The 14591-nt window shown below is 34.3% G+C and overlaps 2 protein-coding genes across 3 annotated transcripts; one reads left to right on the forward strand and one right to left on the reverse strand.

Annotated features, from left to right (window-relative positions):
* Positions 1–848: 848 nt before the first annotated feature.
* On the reverse strand, positions 849–6085 carry LOC145334430 (uncharacterized). Of its 2 annotated transcripts, none has more exons than XM_080179885.1 (5): positions 6025–6085; positions 4572–4664; positions 4311–4357; positions 2348–2472; positions 849–1975 (listed from the first exon to the last, which is right to left on the reverse strand). In XM_080179885.1, the coding sequence occupies exons 2-5, from the start codon at positions 4657–4659 to the stop codon at positions 970–972; spliced, it is 1266 nt and encodes a 421-aa protein (XP_080036011.1). In that variant the 5' UTR covers positions 4660–4664; positions 6025–6085; the 3' UTR covers positions 849–969. The 2 variants fall into 2 exon arrangements, with proteins under 2 accessions (XP_080036011.1, XP_080036012.1); XM_080179886.1 differs by lacking the exon at positions 6025–6085 and adding an exon at positions 5694–5717.
* A 4155-nt stretch (positions 6086–10240) lies between these two features.
* On the forward strand, positions 10241–14021 carry LOC145334650 (uncharacterized). The gene is made up of 3 exons (XM_080180192.1): positions 10241–10349; positions 11839–11970; positions 12464–14021. Exons 2-3 carry the CDS (start codon positions 11841–11843, stop codon positions 13960–13962), a joined length of 1629 nt encoding a protein of 542 aa, XP_080036318.1. The 5' UTR covers positions 10241–10349; positions 11839–11840; the 3' UTR covers positions 13963–14021.
* Positions 14022–14591: the final 570 nt, after the last annotated feature.

A 14591-nucleotide genomic window follows, 5' to 3' on the forward strand; every position in this document is an offset into this window, starting at 1 on the left:
TGATCGGATTCTATTTTGCAGGGAATATATCTGATGGTCCTGTGGTGGTTATTGGTCCTGTTTTTTTGCTGATACATGTAATAAAGGCATTTGTGTTGCACCACCATTTTTTTCTCTCTAAAATTACCTCTTCAGGCAAAGCCCCTAGAGGATACTGGCGAAGCCACTAGTTACTAATATAAAGTATAAACTTAATTTTAACCTTATAATTGCAAGGATCTTTAAGGAAATCAATTTATATATAAACCCAATTATGATAAACTGTAGCTTAATTGTCAGAAGGTTAGGCAATACTTGTTTAGTAATCAATAAAGATAAAGTGCCCAAAGATTTTAAGTAAACCCATTATAGAATATGTTTATAAACTTTGGTTGCCAATGTGATTTACAGTCCAATGTCCCCTTCCTTCCCTGATTGTTAAACACATTAAAAAACTGTAAATTAAAGCAATAACAGAAAATGTTATTGCCAAATCAATATAATGAACATAATTATGTAAATTATGTCCAAAAGTAACGAAGCTACAAGTTTTCTATTAACTAAAAACAGTAAATGAACAGAAAAAGAGATGAATCTTCAATTCAAATAACAGTTTATAAAGTCATTTTCTCGTATTCATTCGAATCCGGTGGATAGGAACCAGTTCTCATCCATACGAAAAAACTATGTCTAGCATCGTATTATATCCAGCTTTCTACGAATATAGAAATGTACAATCATAAGATTAAAACCAGTTTTTTTAGCTGGTGCCTTTGGCACCTCGGGGCTAAAAAAACTAGTTTTAATCTCATAATTGTACTTTCTATATCCGCGGAAAGCCGTTTATAATACGATGCGAGAAATAACTCTTAATAGCTATATTTGTGACAACTTTTAAATTTTCACAACATTGTATTATAATAAGTAAATAAAAAATACGATGAAATACAATTTGATATAACAAATTTTATTATGAAAGAGTGAAAATTACTATGGCTGTTGGAGGTTAATAATGTCATTATATCCAACTGGAATTCTCCCATCAATATAGTTCTGGCAGGCATGGTTAAGATTTTTCACCATCGTGCGAATAGATTCCGGTTCGAAGTCAAACAAGTCGAGAACATCATCTGCAGACTTCATGGAATCAATCATCTCAATAAGATTTGCCCTCCACTCTCTGATGAGAGTTTGTTCATGGGTTATATGGTTTTCAGTGTCTTTGAGTGAGCCAAGGAAATGATTAACAGACTCTAGAGCAGTGTTGATGACCGTTTTCTGTGCATCAAGCTTCTTCAGCTCCATGTTTTTTCGTTCCTGCAGCATTTTTTCTTCTCTCATCTGGGCATCTTTCAGCATTTTGTTCATCTCATCGTATCGTTGTTGAGACTCTTGCAGTGCTCTTTCATATTTCTCATTCAACTGTTTGATTTGCTCCTTCTGATTCTTTATCTGTTGTTCTAACAATGCATTCTGTTTATTTACATTAGCGAGTGAGATTCCAATACCTACAGCAGTTGTAGCACCAGCAACACCAACAACACCTAAACCTATAAGGACAGCAGTTGTAATAACAAAGCGCTTCTTTCTTCGCTTGCTGATTAAGTTTATTTTTAATATTACCTCTGAAGAGTTCTTGTCAAGTTTATTTCTTAATGTAATTAGGTTAGCGTCTATGGTGCTGAGCTTTTTATTAACATCGCTAAGATATTTCTCTGCATCGGCGAGTACTTCATTGCTACGATTAATTAGTTTTACCATCTTTTCAGCTGCATATCGGAGGGCTTTCTGAGTCTTTTCTGGGTTTCTCTCTGCCACATCCATAGTTTTCAGCAAAGAGTTTCCACGTCGTATTGACTCCATTGCTAGTGATTTCAGTACTATGCGCATTGTCATCAGCTCTTTCCTTATGTTGGTGAAATCTTCCAGGCTCTTTTCATACTCCGGGATCTTTTCTTGTGGAATACCAGCATCCTCAAGATTCATGGCTCTTATTCTAAAACAAAAACATTAGTGTTAATTCAAATTAAAACTTATGTGAATACTTATCCTCTTAAATTAACAGGTTGTCTACCTGTCTATCTGTAGCATAGGATCTCACAAGGACCAATATGGTTATCCTTTACAATTAAGCTTCTTATATGCCCAGGAAAGGTCTATAACTATTAAAAAGTCTAAATTATTCCAAAATTTGAACCTTAAATCTAAAAAGTCCAAAATCATGTGAAGCTTCCATACAATGGAGAATTCAATCAGTTCATTAGTTGTTTAAATCTTCAGCTCAAGACAAATAGATCTTACTATCTTATATCATAGAATATATCTAAAGTACTTTAAAACACGCATTTAGAAAAGCTATAAGAAATACCTGTCATTGAGGTCATTGATGACAGGAAGGACTTCAGCATTTGTAAAGTTGTTGACAGCACTGTGGAGAGCAATACCAGATTCAACAATAGCTGTAACAACTGTACCAGCAGTCAGCCTACCTGTCTAAATAATAATAATAGAACTAGCATTTAGGGGCTCTCCTCAGAGAGATATGGAAACGCAGAAAAATGGCCCAAAACCAGACTCAATTATAAAATCGAAATAGCCTAAAACAATTTCAGAACCTATATGAAGCTTTTCTGTAAAGAAGAACCATATCTGTACAGCTGTTAGCAAGATCATACGCTACAGACAAAAGAAAGCTTACTACTTTATATAATAGGATTGAATGTTCTGATGATTTTATAGATGATTTTTGTTTTACCATGCAAAGTTTGTTCTGTAAAATTATTTGCTCTATCTATTTGGTTGTATAATGTATGTATGTCTGTCTGTCTGGCATGTTTGTTTGTCTGTAATTATGTCTGTCTGCATGTATGTCTGTTTGTATGTATTTCTGTCTGTATGTATGTCTGTTTGCATGTATTTTTGTCTGTTTGTATGTATTTCTGTCTGTATGTAGGTCTGTCTGCATGATTGTCTGTCTGTCTGCATGATTGTCTGTCTGTCTGCATGATTGTCTGTCTGTCTGCATGATTATCTGTCTGTCTGCATGATTATCTGTCTGTCTGCATGATTGTCTGTCTGTCTGCATGATTGTCTGTCTGTCTGCATGATTGTCTGTCTGTCTGCATGATTGTCTGTCTGTCTGCATGAATGTCTGTCTGTCTGCATGATTGTCTGTCTGTCTGTATGTTTGTTTGTCTGCATGTATTTATGTCTGTCTACTCAGCATGTATGTTAAGCTATAAAAATTGGAAAGAATTTTAATGAATATAATAGATTTTAAATTTTAAGGATTTTTTTTATAAAATTCGTTTTTTATATAATTCATTATTTAAAAGCGCAAATCCAATTTAAGTTAATAAATTTTGACCAATAGGATAGGTGGATTGGAAACTACCTGCGCTCTAATTGGTTGAATGATGTACGTCACTTAGGCTTCTCCAATCAAGGCGCGGATAGTTTTCAATCCACCAATCACAGATGTCAAAATTATTTAACTTAATTTGTATTTGCGCTTATAGATAAAGAATTATACAAAAAACGAATTTATAAAAATTCCTTAAAATTTTATGCAGATTTCAAATCTATCATATTCATTAAAATCCTTTAAAACTTGTATAGCTTAATGTATGTACGTCCCTCTGAATGCATTTCTCTCTGCATGTAGGTCTGTCTGTATGTATTTCTGTATGTAAATTCTAGCGGCTACGCCCCTAGAGGCCTCTAGGGGCACTTGAGGAGAGAGTCTAATTTAAAAATTAAATTTCTTATTTTAGATTTTAAAAGAAAAAGTTTTAAAAAAACTTTTTTTGGGGGGGGGAGAAAAAATTTTTTTTCCGAGGGGGTGCACCCCCGTCCAACCCCCCTCATTTTTAATTTTAGTTAAAAAAAATTAAAATTTTTTTTTTTTTTTGTGGGGGTATTTTTATTTTTTGGGGGGTTGGGGATGTCCCACCCCCCAAGAAAATAGTTATAAACCTTCCCAAGACCTATGAGAAGCTACCCTGTAAAGGAGAACCCGATCGGTTCGGCGGTTAGCGAGATCCTTCGCTACAAACAAACAGACAAACAGACACACAGACAAACAGACAGACATCGTTCTACTTTGTATTATAGATGTCTAGGTAGGTTTCTTTGTATGTCTATCTGCATTTATTTAAGTCTAAATATATGTTTATTTGTATATATTTATTTCTTACTAAATGTATGAGTGTCTGTCTGAATGTAAGTCTGTTACATGAAAGTGAAACATGGTATGGACAGATCCTAACTTTAGAAAAGCATCCCTTTTAAAAACACACATTTTTGCGTCATCAAACTGTGATCTACAATACCTTAGCAAGCAGGGCTGGAGTAGGTGTTATAACTGGCAACTCATAGTCTGAACAAAATAGAACAACCAAATTTTACATCTTTATTTAAATCAATCAATAACACCGCCTACAATGCGGCGTAAACATATGAAATTTATCATTGCAATTCCCTGCCAATGAGTGATTGACGTACGGACGGACGGACGGACAGACCAACCCTAATTATAGAAAAGCTTCGCTTTTAAAAGTGTTGAGCCAAAGTCACTATAATATAAGGATTACCTTGATCTACATTGATATTTGCCTGTGTGACTGGCGGATATACCAGAAACATCCAGGCAAGTAACAGGTTACACGTGACAAGCTTCATCTATTCTGAAAAGGAAAGCCTTTAGTTATGTATAGTGTATACCTAATATTTATAGGTATTCCTAATCTGTTATCTAAGGTAGATAGCAGGTAGAAAATTCTCGTTCATTATATTCTAGGAAGGAGAAGATATTAGGCTGTTTATTACACTAGTCCCTAAAGTATTATAAAAAAGTTTTCTTATTCGTTGGCTTAACAAATATGGGTACTTTTGTTACATTTTGATTGGTTGGTTAATTCATTGAGTGTCTAAATGTTTCAACCACTAATTCTAATCTACAAAAGGGATAATTTTGTGTATTATCATTGGGTATGTTGTACATCTATTTATAAGCCATTGTCTTATCCCTTTGGATCCCTATATTCTTAGCCTCCATTGATGCAGCTATACCTCCAAGAGGGGCATTGTTTACCTCCCCCTTTCCCTGTATACAGCTCAAACCTTGATGGACAACAATAAAATGCCGTTTTTCGAAGTTGCACTCGGTCATACGCAATGTCGGAAGGTTGACGCAAACTACAGATCGCAGTTTTCGCGATGTGATTTACTTATTTTCTCTATAATATAAAAGCGATGCTTGCAAGATTATCTAATTTGCTATGATATAATGATGAATTCTTCTCAAATGGAAAAAACTGAGATCTGAAATTTGCGTCACCCTTCCAACATTACGTATGGCCGCGTACGACTTCGAGAAATGACATTTTACTACTGTCCATAGCAAACCATATTCAGGAGAATGTAAACTTTTCATAAAAATGTAAAGCACGGGTGATGTGGTTTACGTGAGAATTTACATGCGTACAGACAGACAGGCAGAAATCTTGTTACTTTTGTCTATGATTTATCTAATAGCAGTAGCACCTATTCAAGGATGACAATATCCAAAGATAGCAAAGACAGAAAAAGAAACGTTAACAAGTATAGAGTTACACGTTATTTGATATTTAATATTATTTAGAAGTTTAAACGAAAATTCCATAAAAAAATATTTTCAAAATTACTTTCAAAGAGAATGCTTAATATGTACATACCTAAATTTTAAGACCTGATAACGGAGATGCTTGGCTTACAGCGTCATTCCTAATATTCCTAGTAATCCATGTTCAAATATTAATTTTAGGATAATTAAAATATTGTGTTTTGAAAACCCAAAAACATCATTTTTCAAATGTACTTATAGACTGTTTGGTACGTAATAATCAAAAATTGCTTTCTAAATTGTACCTAACGTTTACAGGAATCGCAATGCCAAGTTTGAAATCAATAGAGCATGCCAAAATTGACGATAAAATCTAACCAATACCGACGAACGGACTGACTGACTTCAATTATAGAAAAGCTTTATTTATAAGAATTACTTACCAAAAAGCAATGTCTGATTGTTGAAGTGTAAAATGCTGAACTAAAAATCATCTAAATTTATTTTATAATTAAAACACATGAAGAAAAACATATGAATAATGCACTATAAGCTAGAGAACATAAAAAGTTCAAGGTTGGAATTATCCTTATAATAAAGTAATAAAGGATCTCGCTAACCACTGAATCTGTATGGTTCTCCTTTACAGGGTAGCTTTTCATTGATCCAGAGAAGGTTTATAACTATTTCCCAAGAAAATTCCCCCTCAAAAAAAATAAAATTGGTTTATCAAATTCATCTCCTCCCTCCTCAAGTGCTCCTAGAGGCCTCTAGTTACATGAAATGTAACAAGATGACAAAATGTAGTCTTTCTAAAATTAATACCCTCTTCTTTAATCAAGATTAGTATTATAAACATCTTTCCGTGGATATTAAAATAAAAAGTTATAAGATTAAAACTAGTTTTGTTAGCCCCGAGAGGCCGACGGCCCGGGCTAACAAAATTGGTATCGATTCTTTGATTTTTTTGATATTCGTGGAAATTTATGTAATACGATGCTATACATGATTTTCAGAATGGCGAAAAACCGGTTTTAATCCAGCGGATATTAATCAGTTTATATAAATACTGGAAATTATCATATATATTAAAATGGTAGACCTTCTTATTAGTTTTAGAATTAAAACAACTGGATTGTAAAGTTAAGTTAGATCATAATATCACATTTTCCAGTATGGCTTTGAAACCGATTGATATTAGCTGGATACTCGGCCATACTGAAAAATCATGTTTATCATCAGTTTTGTTAACTCCAAAGGGCCGAAGGCCCAGGCTAAAAACACTGGTTTTATTCTTATAATCTTTTATTTTAACACCCGCGGAAAGATGTCTATGCGATGCGATAAACAACTATTCCTTAGAAATGGTTCCCTATTTGAATTAACATTGAAATTTACCATCAAATATATTTGACAGTCATGGAGTTAGGGAACATTGAGCTGTTTATTACTAGCCCCCAAAGTTTTCTGATTCGTTTGCCTAACAACTTTGGGTACTTTTATTTAACATGATTGGTCGGTTTAATTGTTTCAACCACAAATTGCAATCTACTGAAGGAGTAATTTTGTGTGTCATCATTGGAGATGTACGTCATTGTCTTATCCCTTTAGGTCCCTGTCAGACAGTGCATGTCTTCGACTTATTTTGTTTTAAAGTCCAGTGTGAAATAATAAAACAAGTCTAGAAATAAGTGTCTTAGTATACATTTACAATAAACTTATAAATTAACACGCGTGGCGTGTTCTATACAGCTAGGTTTCCGTAACTCTGTCTGTCTTAATGTATCGAAACATTAGAGTAAAACACTTGAGGGATGAAGTATTAAATTACTTAATCTCCCCATCACAGTATCCTTGTGCCGACTCTTAATTGGGTCATTGAAAATCAATATGGGGGATATTTACACAGCCAAGTAGCAGAAAATAATTTAATATCAGACGAAAAAGGTCATTAAAAAAGAAAGGGAGGTAGTATATGTATATACATCTATACTATAGATCTATTAAAGAAACTTTAATGTTTAAAATCAGGAATAGGGTTTAACCAACAAGCGAAATAAATCTAAAATAATATTGGGGGTCAAATGGAGAGGGTGTCAAATTTACGATGTGTTGCCCCTCAAAGACAGCTGAAAAATACGTATAGATTTTGTGATTTTATTTCCGAATTAATGTCCTTGTTGGTATAAGCTGGATTAAAATGTATATTCTTTTAGGTCAGAAAATTGAATTTTTTTCAGTGTAGTAACATCTTTAATCAGTTACTAATCGGTTCATCATAAGGTATTCGAAACCGATTGATATCCACTGGACTAGAACCGGACCCTAGCCATACTGAAAAATCATGTATTGTATCATATTGTAGACAACTTCTCACGAATAATAAAATAAAAATAATAAGATTTATACCAGTATTTTTGCCCGGGCCTTCGGGCACCTCGGGGCTGACAAACTGGTTTTAATCTTATAATTTTTCATTTTAATATCTGTCTATAATACAATCAGATAAATAACTATTACCGTTACGGCAAGGGTTCTAAATTATAAAATATTTAAAGCTTTATTTAAAATTTTCATAAACTTTGATTCAATTTCATAAATCCTATATCAGAGCTCTGCAGCCGCTCATTAGCTGCCTGCGACGAACCCCAAACTGTCCCAGTTTTGAGCAAGACGATTCCAGTTACGTCATATACGTTTCAGGAAAGAAAAAGGGAAGGGGGGAAGAAAATCTATTCAAAAGAAATTGGAGAAAAGGGAAGAGATTTTCTCCCCCCCCCTTCCCTTTTTATATGACGTCACAGGAATCGTCTTGCTCAAAACTGGGACAGTTTGGGGTTCGTCCCGCCTGCCTATAATCCTCAGGAAAATCAACCAATTAATATTTTAAAAATCAGCTGGATGTCTAAATCTGATAGGAAGATTCCGAAAGAAGAATACAATCGTTATAGTTAATAAGATCATTTATTTGGATCGTACAGACAGACTGACAGACGAACAGATGGACAAATGAAAGACAGACAGAAGGACAGACGAACAGATGGACAAATGAAAGAAAGACAGACATCTTTACATAATTTTTGCTACGTTTAAATGTCTTTTACAATAATGACATATATGTGTGTTAAAACAGGGTTGAAAACATTCATTAAAGCGGCGAGAGTAAACGAGCATGAATAAACTTTTTTAAAGCGAAGCTTTTCTATAAATAGGGAAAGATCAGCCATCTTTGCGTTAGCTCTGAAAGTTTATTTATACATTTTATAATTGTCCTATCGATTTTTAACTTTGCATGTGGATTCCTCTAACAGTCTAGACAACGATTCTGACATTTAAAAATACCGATTTGAGCAATCCTTTAGAGACGGACGGACTAAACCTAGATGTAGAAAGCTTCGCTTTTCAATAAAGTTCGTAGAAAATGTTTACAAATACACTCGTTTAATTCTAGTTTTTAGTAGCAAAGCTACTCTATAATTCACTTTGTCTCTCCGTCCTTCCGTCCGTAACGCTATGAGGGAAACGCTAGATTTCTGGATCGATTCCTAGATTTTCAAGTTTTCGTGATTTTCTCAATTCCTTTTCAAGATAGGGAGCTGAAATTTTCAGGGATTAATAAATCTTATATTCTACATATTTTCCCTAAGTTATATTAAGATTTGTCTATTAATTGGGGTGCTAGATCGATACCTAGATTTTTAGGTTTTCGTGGATTTCTCTATTCCTATTCAGGATTGACGATTTAAATCATTAGGGATTAAATATGCACACATGCTACATATTTCCATCAAGTTACATTAAGATTTTTATAGTAATTGCGGTGCTAGATCGATTCCTAGATTTTTATTTTTTTTTTTGTGATCTTAAAGGTTGTGTGATTTTAAAGTTTTCGCGGTTTAATGTTTATTGTTTGACACTGCTCTATAGTAATTTTTTTTCCATTTTATCCATTCATAATTTTTGAGTTTTGCTACTTATGGATGTAATTGGCATCCTTGTTATTCGATGCGAAGCATTTTTGTAAATGTCCGTACGTCCGTCTGCCTGTCATCTAGGATTACAAATAGTTTCCTAATCTATAATACAAAGTAGCTTGATGTCTGTCCGTCCGTCTGTCCGTCCGTCTGAAGCTTAAGATCTCGGTAACCACTGAACCAATTGGATTCTACTCTTCAGGGTATATACCTATTGGTCCTGTGGTGGTTTTAAGCTATTTTCTTGGGGGGTGGGACATCCCCAACCCCCCAAAAAACAAAAAAATCTCCCACCCCATTTTTTTTTTTTTTTTTTTTTTTGCCGAAGATTTCCTTGGTCCTTTGTTAAAAAATATTTTTTATTCCAGCATTTATTTTGAATGAAAGAATAGCAACATTCTCTCACTAAAAACAATAAATATTAATTTTTTTATCACCTCTTGGGGCAAAGCCCCTAGAGGCTAGGGGCGAAGCCGCTAGTGGTCATATAAGCACACAAATGCAATACTATATTATAAAGTAAAAAAACTTTTTTTGTTTGAAGCTAAAGATATCGAAATTTGCTAAACATATTAAGTTGTACTTCTTAGGAAAGTTTAATATTCTATTTTTCTGACATTTTTCTTAAATTCTAAGTTTTCCTTTATAGCTGCGCCACTTATCGCCACATTGTTTCTTGTCTTATTTTGGGTTAACATGTGCTTGTCTTTATTTTCAAAAATTAAATATAAAATTTAGTTGCTGTTTGACGTAGGAGAGAATTTGATAATCATTGAGAATATTAATTTTGTCTGGTAAGTAAAATATGTCAGGCTCTTATATATATAGGTCTTTGTTAAAAGCGAATCTTTTCTATAATTATGATCGGTCTATCAGGCGTCCATACCTCTGTACGTCCGGATAGCTTTTTTCGTTGATTTAGGCATGTTAGAATTGTCCTATCGATTTAAAACTTTTTATGGCGATTCCTGTAGTAGTTAGGTACGATTCAGAAATCGTAGCAACCTTACAATCATTACTAGCATGTCTGCACGTCCATTTTAAACATGATGATTTTTAACTTTTTTTTAACAACAAGTTTTTTATATGATATTATTATCCGGTTGATCGTATTTTTGAAATGCTAATTCCTAGAACAACAAAGTACACTGTTATAAGCGAATCATCTCTATAATCAAGTAAGTATATCCTTTAATATTATCCTGTATTTATTCAGTTTTTCTTCAAATTTACTTACAATTTTGTTTCGACTTTTATACATTTATGTCCTGATTATTTAGTTCTTGCACTCTACAAGTGTTTATGTTCGTTTGTCCTACCGTTTCAGAGCTTCGCTTTTATGGATGTTGTCATCCTTGTTATTCTTCAGAGAGACAGGGGACAATGGTTTGTTTATTATACTACTCCCCAAAGTTTTGTAATAATGCTTTTTTATCCGTTGGCTTAGTAACTTTGGGGACTTTAGGTGAATTTTAATCGGTTAAACATAAACGTTACAATCACTAAATTTGATTTACATAAAAGGGTAATTTTGTGTCATACCATTGGGGATTTACATCAATTTTTCGGCCATTGTCTTATCCTTTTAGATACCTGCTATAACTTACTTTGTCTGTTTGTCTGTCTGTCCCCATTACGACTAAGAAATAAAAAAAGCTGTAACTATACAGCAATCTTAAACCTCTAGTACAACCAGCAGATTGTCTATTGATGACTGATATTTATGGGTTAATTCTTTTTGTTTGTTTTTCATTTACTGTTTATATTTTGTAATATCTGCGACTTAAATGAATATAATATACAAGTTTTCTCGTATTCATTCGAATCCGATGGATAAGAACCGGTTCTCATCCATACGAAAAAACTATGTCTAGCATAGTATTATATCCAGCTTCGGCACCTCGGGGCTAAAAAAACTAGTTTTAATCTTTTAATTGTACATTCTATACCCGCGGAAAGCCGTTTATAATACATGCGAGAAATAACTATTATTAGCCTTTTCCCCCCAAAAATTCCAGGATATTAGGTAAAGTAACACCCAACAAACAACCAACCAATGGGCCAAGGTCTCTTTTAACTATTTATGTCGCGCATCTGACATAGTAGCAGTAGGAACCATTTTTAACGTCTTTAGTTATGATTTGAACCTATCACCTCCCCGACAACGAGCGGATGCGCTACGTGTTGAGCCATGGTTGCGGTTTTTGCGGCGTTGTTCGAATGAAACTTGTAAACTTTGCGACAGCCAGCAGGCATGTTTTAATACATGCCAATTCTTTATAGAGATGACTGCACCAGGAAGATGGAAGATATTAATAATGACGGGGATACTCCTCATGATGGGACAGATGGTGGTAGCACAGGCTCCAGCAAACCCAGCAAACCAGAAACAAAGTATACAGGATGAAACATCAGGTAAGTAATTTCAATTGTGCAGATACTCTATAATTAGTGTACACAAATATCTGTAAAACAAAGTAGAATAGTGTTCATCCATCTGTCTGTCCTTCAGTCTATCCATGTGTCTGTCTATCAAGGGGGATGTGACTTTTTACTCAACACCTCCATTGCATTGGCTGCATTAGAGGTGTGTAAATCCCTGCTGTGGGAGAGAGGGTGTAAAAGATTAAAGAGGAAGAAACTAAGACAGATAAAGACAGAAACAGAAGATGAGAGATAAAGAAGGGAGACAACGACTTGGAGGGAGGGAGAGAGAGAGAGAGACAGAGAGACAGAATTGCTTGGGAGAGAGAAAGAGGAAATGTGATTTACATTACTGCTATGTCTGATTGATGAGCTATATGAATATTTTATTAAAATTCCTTAACAAAGAAACATTTAATTCTTTCTTCTGTCTGTATATAATAATATTTCAATCATATTCTTTCAATTTTTTTTTTAATTTTAGACATTGAAATTATAGAGGAAGGCTTCACAGAGAGTAGAAACATTGTCCATAATGTGATGACGACATTAGTTTCATCTGGCAAATCCTTACATCAAGTGTTCAACAATCTCAACAATATTGACATTGCTACAGAAATTGAGGATCTTGACCAGAGAATACGGTCTATCAATCTTGAGTCAGCAGGCGTGCATAATGTGCCAATATTTAAGCAACTCATTGAGACTATTTCCATAATCAAAAAGGAATTGGTGACTTCTAGAATCTCATTAAAATCATTTGCTAAAAGCACCATCAGTAGAGTAACATCCCTTCAGCATGCAATTATTACAATTGAAGAAAAGCCAACAAAGATTAGATTTGGATTAAAATTAGCAGCCAATCAAATGCTGAATATTATAAAACTACACGATGAAACACTTCCTGAGGCAGAAAGTCACATGGCAGTGGTGAATGATTTAATAAAGCGTGTAGATGAGCTGTTGCCAAGGCTAAAACAGACAATACAATCACATTATACTGCACAAATTCACCAGAGGCAAAGGAAGCAGATTGACGCAGGACATGTTCGCAGGAAACGTTCAGATTCTACAGTTAATTCTGTATCTGATAAAACAACAGCAACTGATGCAGAGCCAGGTCAGAAGAAACAAAATTATGATCCAGTCATTTCTGTACTACATTCTACTATTGGTGAAGAAGCTGTAAATGTGGCTGGTGGTGTTATAGATGCACTTGGAGAGGATGGTAAAGATGTCCCTTTGTTGAAACAAGTTGCTGGAAGTATGAAAGAGGGTATACTTGGTTCAGTTGTGGATGCTAGCAAGGATTCAAAAGGAAGAAAGTTAAGCTCAGAGTTTGCAAAACATGTTATAGGTCTTCTTGGAACCACAAGTGAACATGTGGGAAGTAAACCTAAGAAAATCACTTACAAGATGGCAAGTGCAGCCTTAACCCAGATAATTGGTGCTGCTGCCGCAACTTCCAAGCTGGCAGACTATCTTACTGGAACACGTATTGAGGAAATAAAGAAAACAATGGAAGAATCTAGAAAAGAATTAGAAAAAGCTGCAACTCAAATACAAGAATATAATAGACATGGACGATCATTAGATGAAAGTTACCTGAAAATATTACAAGAGAGAAAAGACAGGCAAAGAGATTTTATGCGCCAACAGAATCTACTTCAGCAAATTTTGTATCAAAATCAACAGAACACTCTACAAAGTGCCATCAATTCATTGGAGTTTATGCACACCAAGTTTTCAGATTCTGCCATCCAACTCAGGTCGAAGATTATTCCCCTAGAAGAGAACAAGAGCAGACTATCACAACTCATCCAAGTGTTAAGCCTGGAACCTGCTGAAGGAGATTTGCTGGAACTTAATCCAGATGACAAGGCCAGAGTAGTTGATATGATACTCAATGTAAAGAATGCTTGTAATAATTTTTTATATAAAAGGATAACTCAAGATTATAGTAACTTTGATAGTGGTTTATAATTATAAATATGTAATAAAAGTGTAGCAAATATTTTTTAAAAAAATATTATAGATTTAAATGAGTTAATTTATTCATTATCAAATATCATTGGTTAGAATTGTTCCATATAAAATCGTCCCGGAAACCAGAAAAATATCATTGGAAAAAGTAGTAAGCTTTTTTTCTGCAGGATCTCGCTAACAGCTGAACCAAAAGGGTTCTCCTTTACAGTGAAGCTTCTTATAGGTCCAGGGTAGGTTTTTAAAATTATTTTGAGGGTTGGTATCTCCACCCTTCCAATAAAAATGACCCCTATACAAATATTTTTTTACTTTTTTAAACTTAAAATGAGAAAATGCTGGGGGGGGGGGGGGAAGTCGACTTTTCCCCCTTCCACTTTAAGCTCTCCATAGAGGCTTCTAGCCACTATTATCACATATAAAAGATAAGAAAATCATTATGTTTAATTAGGCCATAAAAATACGCAGCATAAATCACCATTTTAAGTTTAAAATTGACAGGACAATTCTAACATGCCTGAAACTATGATAGAAGCTATCTCATGCGGCTGACGGACCTAACCTAAATGTATTTTGTAGAATAGCTTTGCTGCGCTACTGTTAATAAAAAGACAGACAGAAGACAGACT

The sequence above is a fragment of the Acartia tonsa genome, chromosome 12 (assembly GCF_053477335.1).
Source record: "Acartia tonsa isolate MP-2025a chromosome 12, ASM5347733v1, whole genome shotgun sequence".
Lineage (NCBI taxonomy): Eukaryota > Metazoa > Arthropoda > Copepoda > Calanoida > Acartiidae > Acartia > Acartia tonsa.

Coding starts and splice junctions, on each gene's coding strand:
- LOC145334650 (XM_080180192.1), top strand. CDS start 11,841: ATGACTGCACCAGGAAGATGGAAGATATTAATAATGACGGGGATACTC. Junction 11,971..12,463: donor TATACAGGATGAAACATCAG/GTAAGTAATTTC, acceptor TTTTAATTTTAG/ACATTGAAATTATAGAGGAA.
- LOC145334430 (XM_080179885.1), bottom strand. CDS start 4,659: ATGAAGCTTGTCACGTGTAACCTGTTACTTGCCTGGATGTTTCTGGTA. Junction 4,358..4,571: donor AAATATCAATGTAGATCAAG/GTAATCCTTATA, acceptor TATTTTGTTCAG/ACTATGAGTTGCCAGTTATA. Junction 2,473..4,310: donor CTCCAGCCCTGCTTGCTAAG/GTATTGTAGATC, acceptor ATTATTATTTAG/ACAGGTAGGCTGACTGCTGG.